The sequence below is a fragment of the Stomoxys calcitrans genome, chromosome 3, assembly GCF_963082655.1.
Source record: "Stomoxys calcitrans chromosome 3, idStoCalc2.1, whole genome shotgun sequence".
Classification (NCBI taxonomy): Eukaryota; Metazoa; Arthropoda; class Insecta; order Diptera; family Muscidae; genus Stomoxys; species Stomoxys calcitrans.
This window is the reverse complement of record NC_081554.1, coordinates 28079014-28091357: the sequence shown is the minus strand read 5'-3', so window position 1 is coordinate 28091357 and position 12344 is coordinate 28079014. Positions and strand designations below refer to the sequence as shown.

At 36.5% G+C, this 12344-nt stretch overlaps 1 protein-coding gene and 1 long non-coding RNA gene across 5 annotated transcripts in view; one reads left to right on the top strand and one right to left on the bottom strand.

Moving 5' to 3' along the window:
- The window catches only part of LOC106089660 (uncharacterized), a 30497-nt gene that overhangs the window by 7483 nt on the left and 10670 nt on the right, over positions 1–12344 (bottom strand). Inside the window, exon 1 of one of the 4 annotated variants that reach the window (XM_013255597.2) lies at positions 5881–5977. The exons of 2 other annotated variants lie outside the window; for them this stretch is intronic. In XM_013255597.2, coding sequence (XP_013111051.2) covers positions 5881–5962 — 82 coding nt within the window. In that variant the 5' untranslated portion in view covers positions 5963–5977. Of the gene's footprint in view, positions 1–1962; positions 2160–5880; positions 5978–12344 lie in introns of those variants that run through there. One more of the 4 variants, XM_013255589.2, reaches the window with a different exon arrangement.
- LOC106089472 (uncharacterized) lies at positions 6734–7457 on the top strand. The gene is made up of 3 exons (XR_001221618.2): positions 6734–6908; positions 6962–7143; positions 7201–7457. It is a non-coding gene; the product is annotated as an uncharacterized LOC106089472 (long non-coding RNA).

The window sequence follows — 12344 nt, the reverse complement described above, 5'->3', positions numbered from 1 at the left end:
TTGTGTCATTTGTCTACATTTTTGCCGATCATTTGGGCCTTACTTGGGTAAAACTCCATTCGTTTGGGATGAAAATATTTTACTTTACTTTAAAAAGAAAAATCAAATAAATTGGATCCAATTGCCTTATTTACTAGAGCTGGCAAAATATCGATGGCACTATCGATATTTAATTTTTTGACTGAATATCAAATGATATTTATACCCTACAGACAGACCTATTTATAAGTATACCGATCGACTCAGAACTTACACTCAGACTCTCGATATAACTGGTACATATATGTATATCGACAGATTTTCACCCCAAGAGCGCATTGTTTGACCAATCTTGCCAAAATTTTGCACAACGCTTTCCTTGACAACTACCACATTATCTGAGAAGTTTGCTCGAAATCGGTTCAGAATTAGATATAGCTCCCATTTGTATGTTCGTCAGATTTTGGGCAATTTGCAATAATATTGTCATTTGTCAACCTTAGTTATTACAGTTTGAACATATTTGCTCGCCGAGGTCCATCAAATTTGGTTCAGAATTGGATATAGTTACCACATTGCACTTATAGGGTATTATACAGTCGGCACCGCCCGACTTTTGTCCTTCCTTACTGGTTTTCCGATGGATACTATCGTTAAGGTTCTTTTTTTTTGCAAAATTTAAAAAAAAAAAATAAACAATTCGACACTAAATGCATCCTTTAAGACAAATTACGTCTATAGAGGGCGCAATTTTCATCCGATTAGGCTAACATTTTGTACAATGATTTCTCTCATGACTTCCAACTGACTTTTATTAATCTTGGTTTTATTTGGTCTGTGCATTGACATTGCTTCTATATAAATCGATCTCTAGATTTTTACTTCTCATTTTCGTTTGAAATATAGGTGATGCGAAATTAACGATAGTATTTATCGAAAATATCGGATGTTGAGATTGCAGATAGTTTGCAAGCTCTATTATTTACATCTCAAATCGACGAACCCGTACATATACGAGAAATATTTGAAGGACAAGATCTAAAAAAATATCGCGTTTTGTTTTATTAGGCATATTTAACGATTAATCGTCATACTCTTTCGGTCTTGTTCGTTTTATCATTGCACTTGTATTTTCAAGTAAACGATTAACCGAACAATCCAAAAGTACAAATAAATGTTCATCCTACACAGAAAAAAATAACTCATAGAAAAAACCAACTACCAAATTTGTATGTCAAACTTTAAATTCTCAACGAAGAAGATGATGTCGGTAGGCTAGAGGATGCCTGCAAAACTAGCAAACATGAGATATAATGAGTTGAATACACTGATTATTTAAATTTGTTATTAAGGGTAATAGTAAAGAGTGACAGAGGAAACCCCGAGAGCAGCAGTAAAACGAACAAGACAAAGCAATGCGAGCCGAACAAAGAAAACAGAAACACCACCACCCGAAGCAAAGAATATGATTTAGCCGCTATAGGGGTTTTTGCCTTGCTTATGGATATAGCGTTGTTGTTGTTATATGTTGGCTTGCAAAGAGTGGCTTTCAACAACAAATTTTAATTTGGGTTGTGGATATTCAAAATAAATTGTTGCAGGAAAATTAATAACTTTCGTAGATGTTTTTTCGACCAAAGTTGTTGTTTTTCAAAATTATTTTTATCTGTGTAGTATTGAGTCCGCCCAGCCAGAATAAGGCAATAGTAGTCGTTACAAAGGTAAATTAAAGTTTTAGAAGCCAAAGGGTCAAGGGCCAGCTGATCCATTATTGGACCAACGCACACTTGCTGTGAAATCTGCACTTCAAATTTGAGATTGTGTAAACAACATTTCAAATTATAGCAATTTTAGTAAAAATCATATCTAAAGCCGAAACGATATCGATAGACCTTGTCCATGGGAAAAAATATTCATCTATACCAAATTTCAAATACACAAACTAACAAATTTCATAAAATGAGTTTAAATTATTTGTATTACCTTGAAGTCCTGAGACTAACACCCGCCATGGATATTTATGGCAATAGGAGGCTAAACTACCACGTACTATAACGTAGGGCATTGGTGTTGTTGTTTTACTGTGTGGCTTATGCAAATATCGGAGGAGCACCTATTAAACACTTCAAATCACAAATTGTCACAACAAAAAAATTTCGATGATGATCGATGTTAGGTTCTACAATATTATCCAATATTAAGTATAAACTTTTTGGAATTAAACCCCAAAAAGCATTGGATTTTTCCACAAATTTTAAAAGGAATATATTACGCAAAGAATCTATAAAATACTGAAAAGTTAGGCGCTTCAAAAATAAAATGTGGTCAGAGATTTCTTGTTTATTTATGTTTTGCTTTTGCTTAGATCAGTTTTTGTATTTTTGTTTTGCTGGCTGGCGGCCAAAAAAAAAATTTGGTTTTTTAAGTATGTAGTGCCTTCGGCAATATAACTGGCAATACTGCGTAGCATAAAATTGTGGAAATTGTTAACCCATAAGCCACTAATTGAAAGGTTTTCTTTTGGTCTTTCTTTTATACCCTCCACCATAGGGTGGGGCTATACTAACTTTGTCATTCCGTTTGTAACACATTGAAATATTTGTCTAAGACCCCAAAAATTATATATATTCTTGATTGCCACAACATTTTAAGTTGATCTAGCCATGTCCCTACATAAGTCTTTCTGTCGAAAATAAGCTATCTTTCGAAGGAGTAAAGCTAGCGCTTGAAATTTTGCACAAATACTTCGTATTAGTGAAGGTCGTTTGGGATTGTAAATTGGCTATATCGGTTCATGTTTTGAAATAGCTGCCATGTAAACCTATATCGAATCTTGACAACAGGGCTCAATACTTATCCAATTTGGCTTTGTTTTGTTTTGACTTTCAATAACTGTACCAAGAATGGTCCAAATCAGTTCATAACATATAGCTGCCATATAAACCGATCTCGCATCTCGATTTATTGGGCCTCTAGAGTGTACAATTGTTTTTCGATTGGGCTGAATTTTTGCATTATAATGTTTTCTATGACATTTAACAGATGTGCCAAGCATGGTCCAAATCGGTCAAAAGCCGAATATAGCTGCCATTAAAACCAATCTCCCGATTGCAATTCTTAAACCCCTAAAGGGCACAGTTCTTGTCTGATTTGGCTGCAATTTTGCACAACGACTTTTTCTATGACCACCATTAACGTACAAGCCGATTTAGACCATCGGTCAATAACCTTTTTTATATCCTCCACCATAAGATGGGGGTATACTAATTTCGTCATTCTGTTTTTAACACCTCGAAATATGCATCTGAGACCCCATGTCATTTTAAGTCGAAAGCACGCTAACTTTCGAAGGAGTAAAGCTAGCCGCTTGAAATTTTGCACGTAATGTTTTGGTATCACACCCAACAACTGCGCTAAGTATGGTTCAAATCAGGCCGTGTTTTGATATAGCTGCCATATAAACCGAACTTGGGTCTTGACTTCTTGAGCCTCTAGAGGGCGCAATTCTCGTCCGATTTGACTGAAATTTTGCACGTGGTGTTTTGGTATCACTTCCAACAACTGTGTTAAGTATGATTGAAATCGGTTTATAATCTGGTATAGCTGTCATATAAACCGATCTTGGATCTTGACTTCTTGAGCCAATAGAGCGCGCAATTCTCATCCGTTTTATCTGAAATTTTGCATGAGGTGTTTTGTTCTGACTTCTAATAACTGTGCTAAGTATGGCACAAATAGGTACTTAAACTGATATAGCTGCCATATAAACCGATGTGGGATCTTGATTTCTTGAGCTTCTAGAGGGCACAATTCTCATCCGATTTGACAGAAAGAGGGAGTAGTGTTTATTGATATTCGTCTTAATTGTCTAAACGTCAATGTCGGTGGGCAAGACATTAGCCGGAAGTCGATTCCACATACGAATGGTTCGGGCGATGGTCGACTGTGTGAGTTCCTGGCAAGTCTTGTATTCCTGGTGAACATCCTAACGTCAGGGATGCGAAGACGAATATCCCTGGAACACACGCCAAATAACGATAGAGCAGTACAACGCTACCCACATTCCGACGATGTTCAAGAGAAGCAATAGAATTGGTTACCCTACTGTCCCCAATCAACACCATCGCTCTCCGTTGAACCCGGTCAAGTAGCTCCAAGGATGATTCTGGAGCTCCTGCCTATATAGGATAGTTAAATTCCATCCCCAGCCTGATGTAGGTAGTATAGATATTGAGAAGATCAGAAGAGGTGAAATATTTCTTGCACCGCTTAAGAAAGCCCAAAAACTTGAATGCTTCTTTCGACTTTTCCAATACATGTTTTGACCAACGGACATCACATTATATCTTCATGCCCAGAACATCAAGAGCATCTGACTGTTTAATATCTATACCGTCGATAGTTATCGACGATTGTAGTGGGTCAGTGAATCGCTTGTGATTCTGTGCGCTAAAGTCAACTCTGTTCGTTCTACCCCACTCGGAAATGGCCAACAAATCCTGGGAGAGCGTCTCATCCATAATGCGCCTCCTGTCCACAATTTCTTGAGGACTGGGTTTATGGTCGAATGAGCATGAATGACACAGACTACTGTCATCGGCAAATGGGTAGACTGGATTCGAAGTCTGACCTAATAGATCGTCAATGAAAATAAGAAAAAGGGAAGGGAAAGGACAGAGCCTCAAATGAAAGGTATTAGGGAGTAGATTACGAATAGGATTTTAAAATTTGCGTTCAAGTTTAGATGGCGCTTTTCCTCCTAAAGATACGTCAAATGAGTTATTTGACCCATTATGACAATATGGGATTCAAATGAAAGGTATTTGAGAGTAGAAAACGAATTTGATATCCAATTTTGCAGCCAAGTGTTTAGGAGTACGCCCTAAAGCACCCCCTTAACTGAACTTCATTTCTGTTGGGAATAAAAAACGAATTTGATGTCTATTTTCAGTGCAAAGTGCCGGCCCCAAAACACCCTCCAAAAGATTTTGGAGAGTTAAAGAACGTGCAGCGGAGCGGGCCTGGTTCGGTTAGTTATAGATATTTATGGAATCCATAAAGGATATCATTTTATTTTCGTCCACGGTTTCATCAGTCAGAATGACCAACTTGGATATCGGCCGCTTTATAACACCGTTTGCTGTGCAAACGTCCAAGTCTAGAGCGTGTCCGTCTCCGTAGGGGACAAGATATTGTAGTTATTGATGAATAAAAAAATACTTTTTGAAAAAAATTTGAATAACGGTTATTTTTTGATCAGAACTCGTATATTCTAAGTAACCTAACATCCACGAGGTCGGACGGGGTTCTCGTGGCGAATCACGAGTAAATCGTTCTTATCTACATCTGTTTCCTGTAATTTCCACATGTACCGCATGTGTAGATTCTTAAGATATTCATCCTTCCATCGAGTGCAAAACAAAGGTTCAAGAGATTGGAATCTTCCTAACCGATTTACGAGCGACGACGGTTGTTCAGTTATGACGGATGCTGGAGGAGAAAATAAAGGCGCTGTCATTTTTGGTTTGACACGTATGCTATTGTAAACATGGTAACACTTCGTGTCAGCTTCCCTGTATAACCACAGCTGTATCTTGTTCAAGCAGTTTCTCAAGAATGATGGATACCCATCTGAAATAAACTATTGTATGATAAAAAGTAAAAAAAAACAAAAAATAGATAAACGAAGCATGATATCATTCCATGCGTTTATAACAATTTGGTCAGGAAAAATTCTAACAGAAATAAATCAAGTTACAATGCATGTGTAGAGAAAAACTAAAGGAAATTCATTAATTTTTGTTCACTATTTTTATGAAACATATAACAAAAGTGTATAAAAAAAATATTATTAGCATTAAAAGAATAGGATGCGAAGTTAGCTTAAAATGTTTCATTTACCTTTTAATCCTGAAACTAGGACCCGCCATGGATATTTATGGCTGTAGGTGGCTAAATTACCACGTATTATTACGTAGGGCATTTTGGTTGGTTTTTATCAGCCTTTTGTATGACCAAATTTTTGGGTTTTATTAACGAATTTTTAAGGAATAAATTACACCAAGAATCTATAAAAGACTGAACATTTATCTGTATGAAAATGATAATTTTTGCCATTAACTTCTTGTTTATTTTAGGCTTGCCTTTGCTTAGATCTCCCACGGGAGACCTAAAGGGCGTACGGTCAGCAAGAAAAAAAAACTCATTTGCATTTATTACTTACAATACGGAGTAGAATAATTTATTGGAACATTTTAACCCCCAAGTCACTTATGCAAGGGGTCACTTTAGTCGATTTAAAAAAAAAAGAAATTAATAAAATGTTCTTAGCAAAATGTTTGCCATATTATTTCTATATAGGTTACTGAATAAAGTAAAACCAAAAACTTAATTTAAACGCCTGAAATATTTCATTACAGGTGTTTATTTACCCACCATTACTCCTTGATGATCCATGAGAAGTATACCCGAACCCCCATGTATTGCAAGGTATTTTATCTAGAATCGTTAAAAATAATTTCAAAGCGTTCCGACCAATTTACATTTTCGGCAATATTACTTACATTATGGAGTAGAATAATTTATTGGAACATTTTAACCCCCAATTCACTCATGCAAGGGGTCGCTTTAGTTCATTTTTCCAAAAAAAAAAAAAAAATAATAAAATGTTCTACAAAAATGTTTGCCATATTCACCCATATCGTGAAAGTTTTTTCCCTCGAAATATTTTCCCATTCCGCAAATTTGCAACCGTTAACAAATTCTCCCATGAAATGTTTTCCCCTTTTGTGATAATTCAAAGGGGAATGATAACCCATTCACATGAAACAAAAATTCCCCTTATCGTAAACTTGGGATTTCTCAAAAAATATTTCATTTTTCCCATAAATTTGTTCACATCGTTTTTGCTGGGGAGTTGCTTTAAACATGTAAGTATTTGTGTGGTTTTATTAGAACAATAATGCTTATATAAAATTTTTAGGAGCCGAAGTGTGAACAAAAATCAACACGAGATTTTGCTCAACAAAATGCAAAATAACAGGACAATTGCGTGTGGCTTTGTCAAAATTTCAAAGGACGTAATGACAGAATTTTGGAATAGTCTTACAGAGGAATTGAATAGTAACGGCCCTCCTATTAAAAACGTGTCAGAATGGGAAAAACGTAATTGCATTTTGTAAAGAATATTTTAATTGGTTCTAATGCACAATTAAAATTTAGATGTGGATAGATCGTTCAATAGCAGCCACAAATTTAAAAAACAGCCGGGATAGGGTGGTGGTCCAAACCAAACACAGACGCTTTCGCATAATGAGCAATGCATATACGAGCTTGTTGGAATGAAGGAATCAATAGAGGGTATAGAAAATGCATCTACGTTTGGATTACCTGCGCAAACTAAACCCGAATAATCCGCCAACGTCTCCCATACAGCTTGAGGAAACCATTGATTATTTGGATGAGAGTCCTAGATGCTCCAAACAAATCGTTTTCAGCTGAGCTTTAAACCGCATTGAATAAGCACTTTCGACATTCGCAATTATGGCATTCGTTAACGAGAGCATAATCAAGTATCAGCTGTTTGAAATCCACTCGCGAGCTCTGGAGCAATCGAATAGTATTGGTACTTGATATAAATAATTAAATCAAAAGTAGAAATGTAAGTTTTTGAGCGTAATTATAATATGAAATAAATACATACATACTTTTTCGTATTTAGGAATAATTTATGCAAAATAAATGGGCTACAAAAGGTTGAAAAAACTCTATTTATGGCCATCCGAATTTGGCAAAAAAAATCAAATTGTAGCCAAGGACAGGCAATATCTAAAGAACAAATGATGCCAAATCTTGGAGAAATGTAAGAAACGGTCAATTGCAGCTTTGGTGGTACCGCGGTGGACATGAGCCCTTTGAAGTTTAGCTCAAATCAAATCAATCAAAGTAAATGCAATTTATTATCGTTAAAACATGTTGGTCGCTGTTTTGGAGCCGTGGACAAGCAAATATTTCGGTGGTCACAGGCTATGGACGTACCAACAAGACTCGGCACCGTGCTTTAGCACGTGTAAACCAAGAATGGCAAACAAAAATCATGTTCCGTATTTCTGCCATAATTTGCCACATGCTAATACGAGTGACTTTTTTATTTAGGCCTTATGGACGCGCTGAAGAAATACATTGTACAGGAATGAGCCAATATACCGGCAGAAACATCCGTGCTGCTTGCAATTCGTTTCTTTGACGACTCAGAACAAAAGATAATGGAACATGTGGTCATATCGCGCGAAAGTAAATGGAGTCAAAATTTTTTCCACATACTTTCGTACTTTGAGTCAATAAAAAATATTTTCACACAAAAAATTTGGTCGTTTGTCAGCTACCCGGTAAGTCTAAATAACATGAGTTTGTTATTAATAATATAAATGTTTTATTTATATTATTTATGTACGCTTTATTCGGCAATAACAATGGATTGCTTTTATTACTATTGGGTTGCCCAAAAAGTAATTGCGGATTTTTTAAAAGAAAGTAAATGCATATTTAATAAAACTTAGAATGAACTTTAATCAAATATACTTTTTTTACACTTTTTTCTAAAGCAAGCTAAAAGTAACAGCTGATAACTGACAGAAGAAAGAATGCAATTACAGAGTCACAAGCTGTGAAAAAATTTGTCAACGCCGACTATATGAAAAATCCGCAATTACTTTTTGGGCAACCCAATAGTTGTAGTTCCAATAATATTAATAAAAACAAGTAAAAAGCTTAAGTTCGGTCGGGCCGAACTTTGGATACCCACCACCTCGGGTATATATGAATACCTCCTTTCATCAAAATCCGGTGAAAATTGCATACCTTATGTCCCATAGCAGTTATATCGAAATATGTTCCGATGTGGACCAAATAAATACTAATAAGAACAGTAGCTATATCTAAAAATAAACCGAACCACATACGACACGGATGTCGAAAAGCCTAACATATGTCACTGTGTAAAATTTCAGTGAAATCGGATTACAAATGGGCCTTTTTCCGGCCAAGACTTTAAATCGAGATATCGGTCTACATGGCAGCTATATTCAAATCTGGCCCTTCGAAGTATGTCGAAGGGCCTAACACAACTCACTGTCCCAAATTTCAGCAAAATCGGATAATAAATGTGGCTTTTATGGGCCTAAGACCCTAAATCGGCGGATCGGTCTATATGGGGGCTATATCAAGATGTATTCCGATATAGCCCATCTTCGAACTTCACCTGCTTTTGAACAAAAAAAGAATCTGTGCAAAGTTTCAGCTCAAAATCTCTCTATTTTTAAAGACGGTAGCGTGATTTCAACAGACAGACGGACGGACAAATCTAGATCGTCTTAGATTTTTACGCTGATCAAGAATATATATACTTTATAGGGTCGGAAATGGATATTTCGATGTGTTGCAAACGGAATGACAAAATGAATATACCCCCATCCTTCGGTGGTGGGTATAAAAATATAGGTTTCTTTCTTTGTCGAATTTGTTAATTGCCCCCAACAACCCCATATGAACGGATCGATCGTTTGATTCTTTGGCGCCTAGAGGTTTAAATTTTCGTAAGATTTGATTAAAATGTGGTAGATTTGTTTTTCATTAACAATGGTTGTTTTCGTTTGATCTTAAGAGTTAATTTTTCCCCCGGGATTGGAGTCGGGATTGTAAAATGAGCGGTAAATACGGGAATTCACGGGACGGGATTTTCCTATGAAAATTCCTAATGAGTATGTACAAAGTATTCTTATAGTGTTCCCGAGGAAAATTCCTTGGAAGATCTATGGCCAAAATTGCGATGAGGTAAATGTGTGTAACAAATGGGACAGTTTCCAAACCTGATGATAGGGTCCGGTCCCAATTCTCGTCCCCTTACATGGAAAAAACCTATCACTTTTATTAGGGTTTGCCACTCGAGGTGACGAATTGCCACCATTCTAACACCGTATGATAGGTCCTGCGACAGTTCGAAAAGAATGAGTTTATGGGAGTTACCATTAGTAAGCGAATGCATTAAATGGATAAGCAATTTTTAACAATAATTATGCGACTTTTTAAAAAATAATTAAGAATCATAAGTTATGACCATTGAAACTTTTCATTTCCTGTAGGATATGTCCTGTGACAGGTAACTAATTCTCCAGTTTAGGAGATACACATTTTCCGTAGCAAAGATTCTCTATTATGATCGGTTTCCTTCTTTTCCCTATATTTTGGTGGGTGTAGTAGCCACATATTTGCGGAGTTAGCAATCCTCGTCAAACTCCTATAGTTTGGCAAGCTCGTTCTGGTTCATAGAGCCGATCGCAACGGAAACCTGATGGCCATTGCTAATTTAATGGCTTCGATAACTTGCCTCGTCATATCGAGCATCATAGGCATAACAAGAGCCGGTGCCGCCCGGCCTCTCACTGAATCTCTCCCCTTGATACCGTTGATTGTCCGCGACTGCAGTTACAGTTATTCCGTATGGAGCATTCCACTATCCGCAATCTGTGGATGCAGCCGGTAGCTCTCAGTTGAGCTCTCAGGAAACCTGATGGCCATTGCTTATTTAATGGCTTCAATAACTTGCCTTGTCATATCGAGTATCATAGGCATAACAAGAGCCGTTGCCGCCCGGCTTCTCCACTCGATACCGCACCCGGTAGCTCTCAGTTGAGCTTTTCATGATCTATTGGTCGGGCAATTTCATTTCAGTAACTTTTCAATAATCAAATCTTTCCGCTTAACATAAAGCTCGACTCCACTTTGGAAAAAAACAACTAAAGTAATCGTATACACATAGTCCATAAAGTCTGCGTTCATGTGACAATTTCTTTTTTAATGATTAAAAAACAACCTAAAAAAATTAATGAAGTTAAGTTTTGTCGTATATGTTGTTTCTTTATATTTCTTAAATTAGAAAACAAAAATACAAGTTTGCTTCTACTTTTTGTTCTAACGGTACTTTTGTCTCATAAGAAGAAATTATGACAACCCAAAAGTCCCAAAGTTCACTTTGTTTACTTCGAAAGTACCGTTACTTTTTATGATGCTTGTTCTTATTTTTGATCAATTTCAGTCCATTATCAGAACAAGTGATAGTTACACGTTTATTTTTTTTAATTAATAAATTTGGAAACATGGAAACTAAAGGAAAGGAAATATGCATATCTGAAAGAAAAAAAATTATTAAATTGTGGAAAGAAGGACAAAGCTTTAGAAATATTGGTGGAACAGTTGGTAGAACGTATTCTTCTGTCCAGCACATAATTAATAATTACAAAGAAACCGGCATTATAAATTCAAAGCCTCGACCTGGGCGTCCAAAAAAATTATCCGTTAGAGAAGAGCGCAAAGTGATTACTATGGCAAGCAACAACCCTTGTATAACATCAACCAAAATTGTTGAAAATATTAAAACAATGTTTAAAAAAAGCATCTGTGCCGAAACTGCCAGAAAAATATTACATAGAGCTGGATATCATGGAAGAGTTGCTCGAAGAAAGCCGTATATTTCAGTCATAAACAGACAAAAGCGGATTGCATTCGCTAATACTTTCATCAATAAGCCTCCTGAATTCTGGAAAACAAATTATTTTCTCCGACGAGAGCAAATTCTGTATTTCTGGCATTAAAGGTTGTTGTAGAAGCAGTGTGTGGTACACTGAGGCGGCAGCCCTTGCCGATGATGGAATTCATCGGGTCAATCAGGTACATACAACCGGCTGCCATGGGATTGGGCATTAAAGGTCGGCAAATAGTGTGGCGCAAGTGAGACTGAGCTGGAAAAACAAAATTTAGATGGAACGGTTAAGCACGGTGGAGATGGAGTTATGGTGTGGGGTGTATAGCTGCTAGAGTCCAAAATGGATAAATGGGGTTATCTCAATATTTTGAAAAAAAAAAAAAAAAAAAATTGAAACCAAGTGCTGCTAAACTAGGGTTAGCAACGACATTTTGGTTCCTACAAGATAACGATCCAAAGCATGCATCGAAGGTTGTTAGGCTTTGGCTTCTATATAACATTCCAAAGCAGCTTAAAACACCACCCCAATCACCAGATCTCAACCCCATTGAGCATCTTTGAGATCTATTGGAGAAAAAAATTCGTCAGCACGTTATAACCAGCAAGGAGATGTTACGAAGTGTCATGCAGGCAGAATGGGCGAAAATAACATCTGAGGAAACAGAGAAGTTGGTAAACTCCATGCCAAATAGACTAAGTGCAGTCTTAAAACAACGTGGCTTTCGTACCAAATATTAGGAATGTGTTAATATGTTTTTATTTTGTGTTTAAATAATTCTTTTGTTTATTTTTAATTACTGAACGCAGACTTTGTGGTGCTTATATT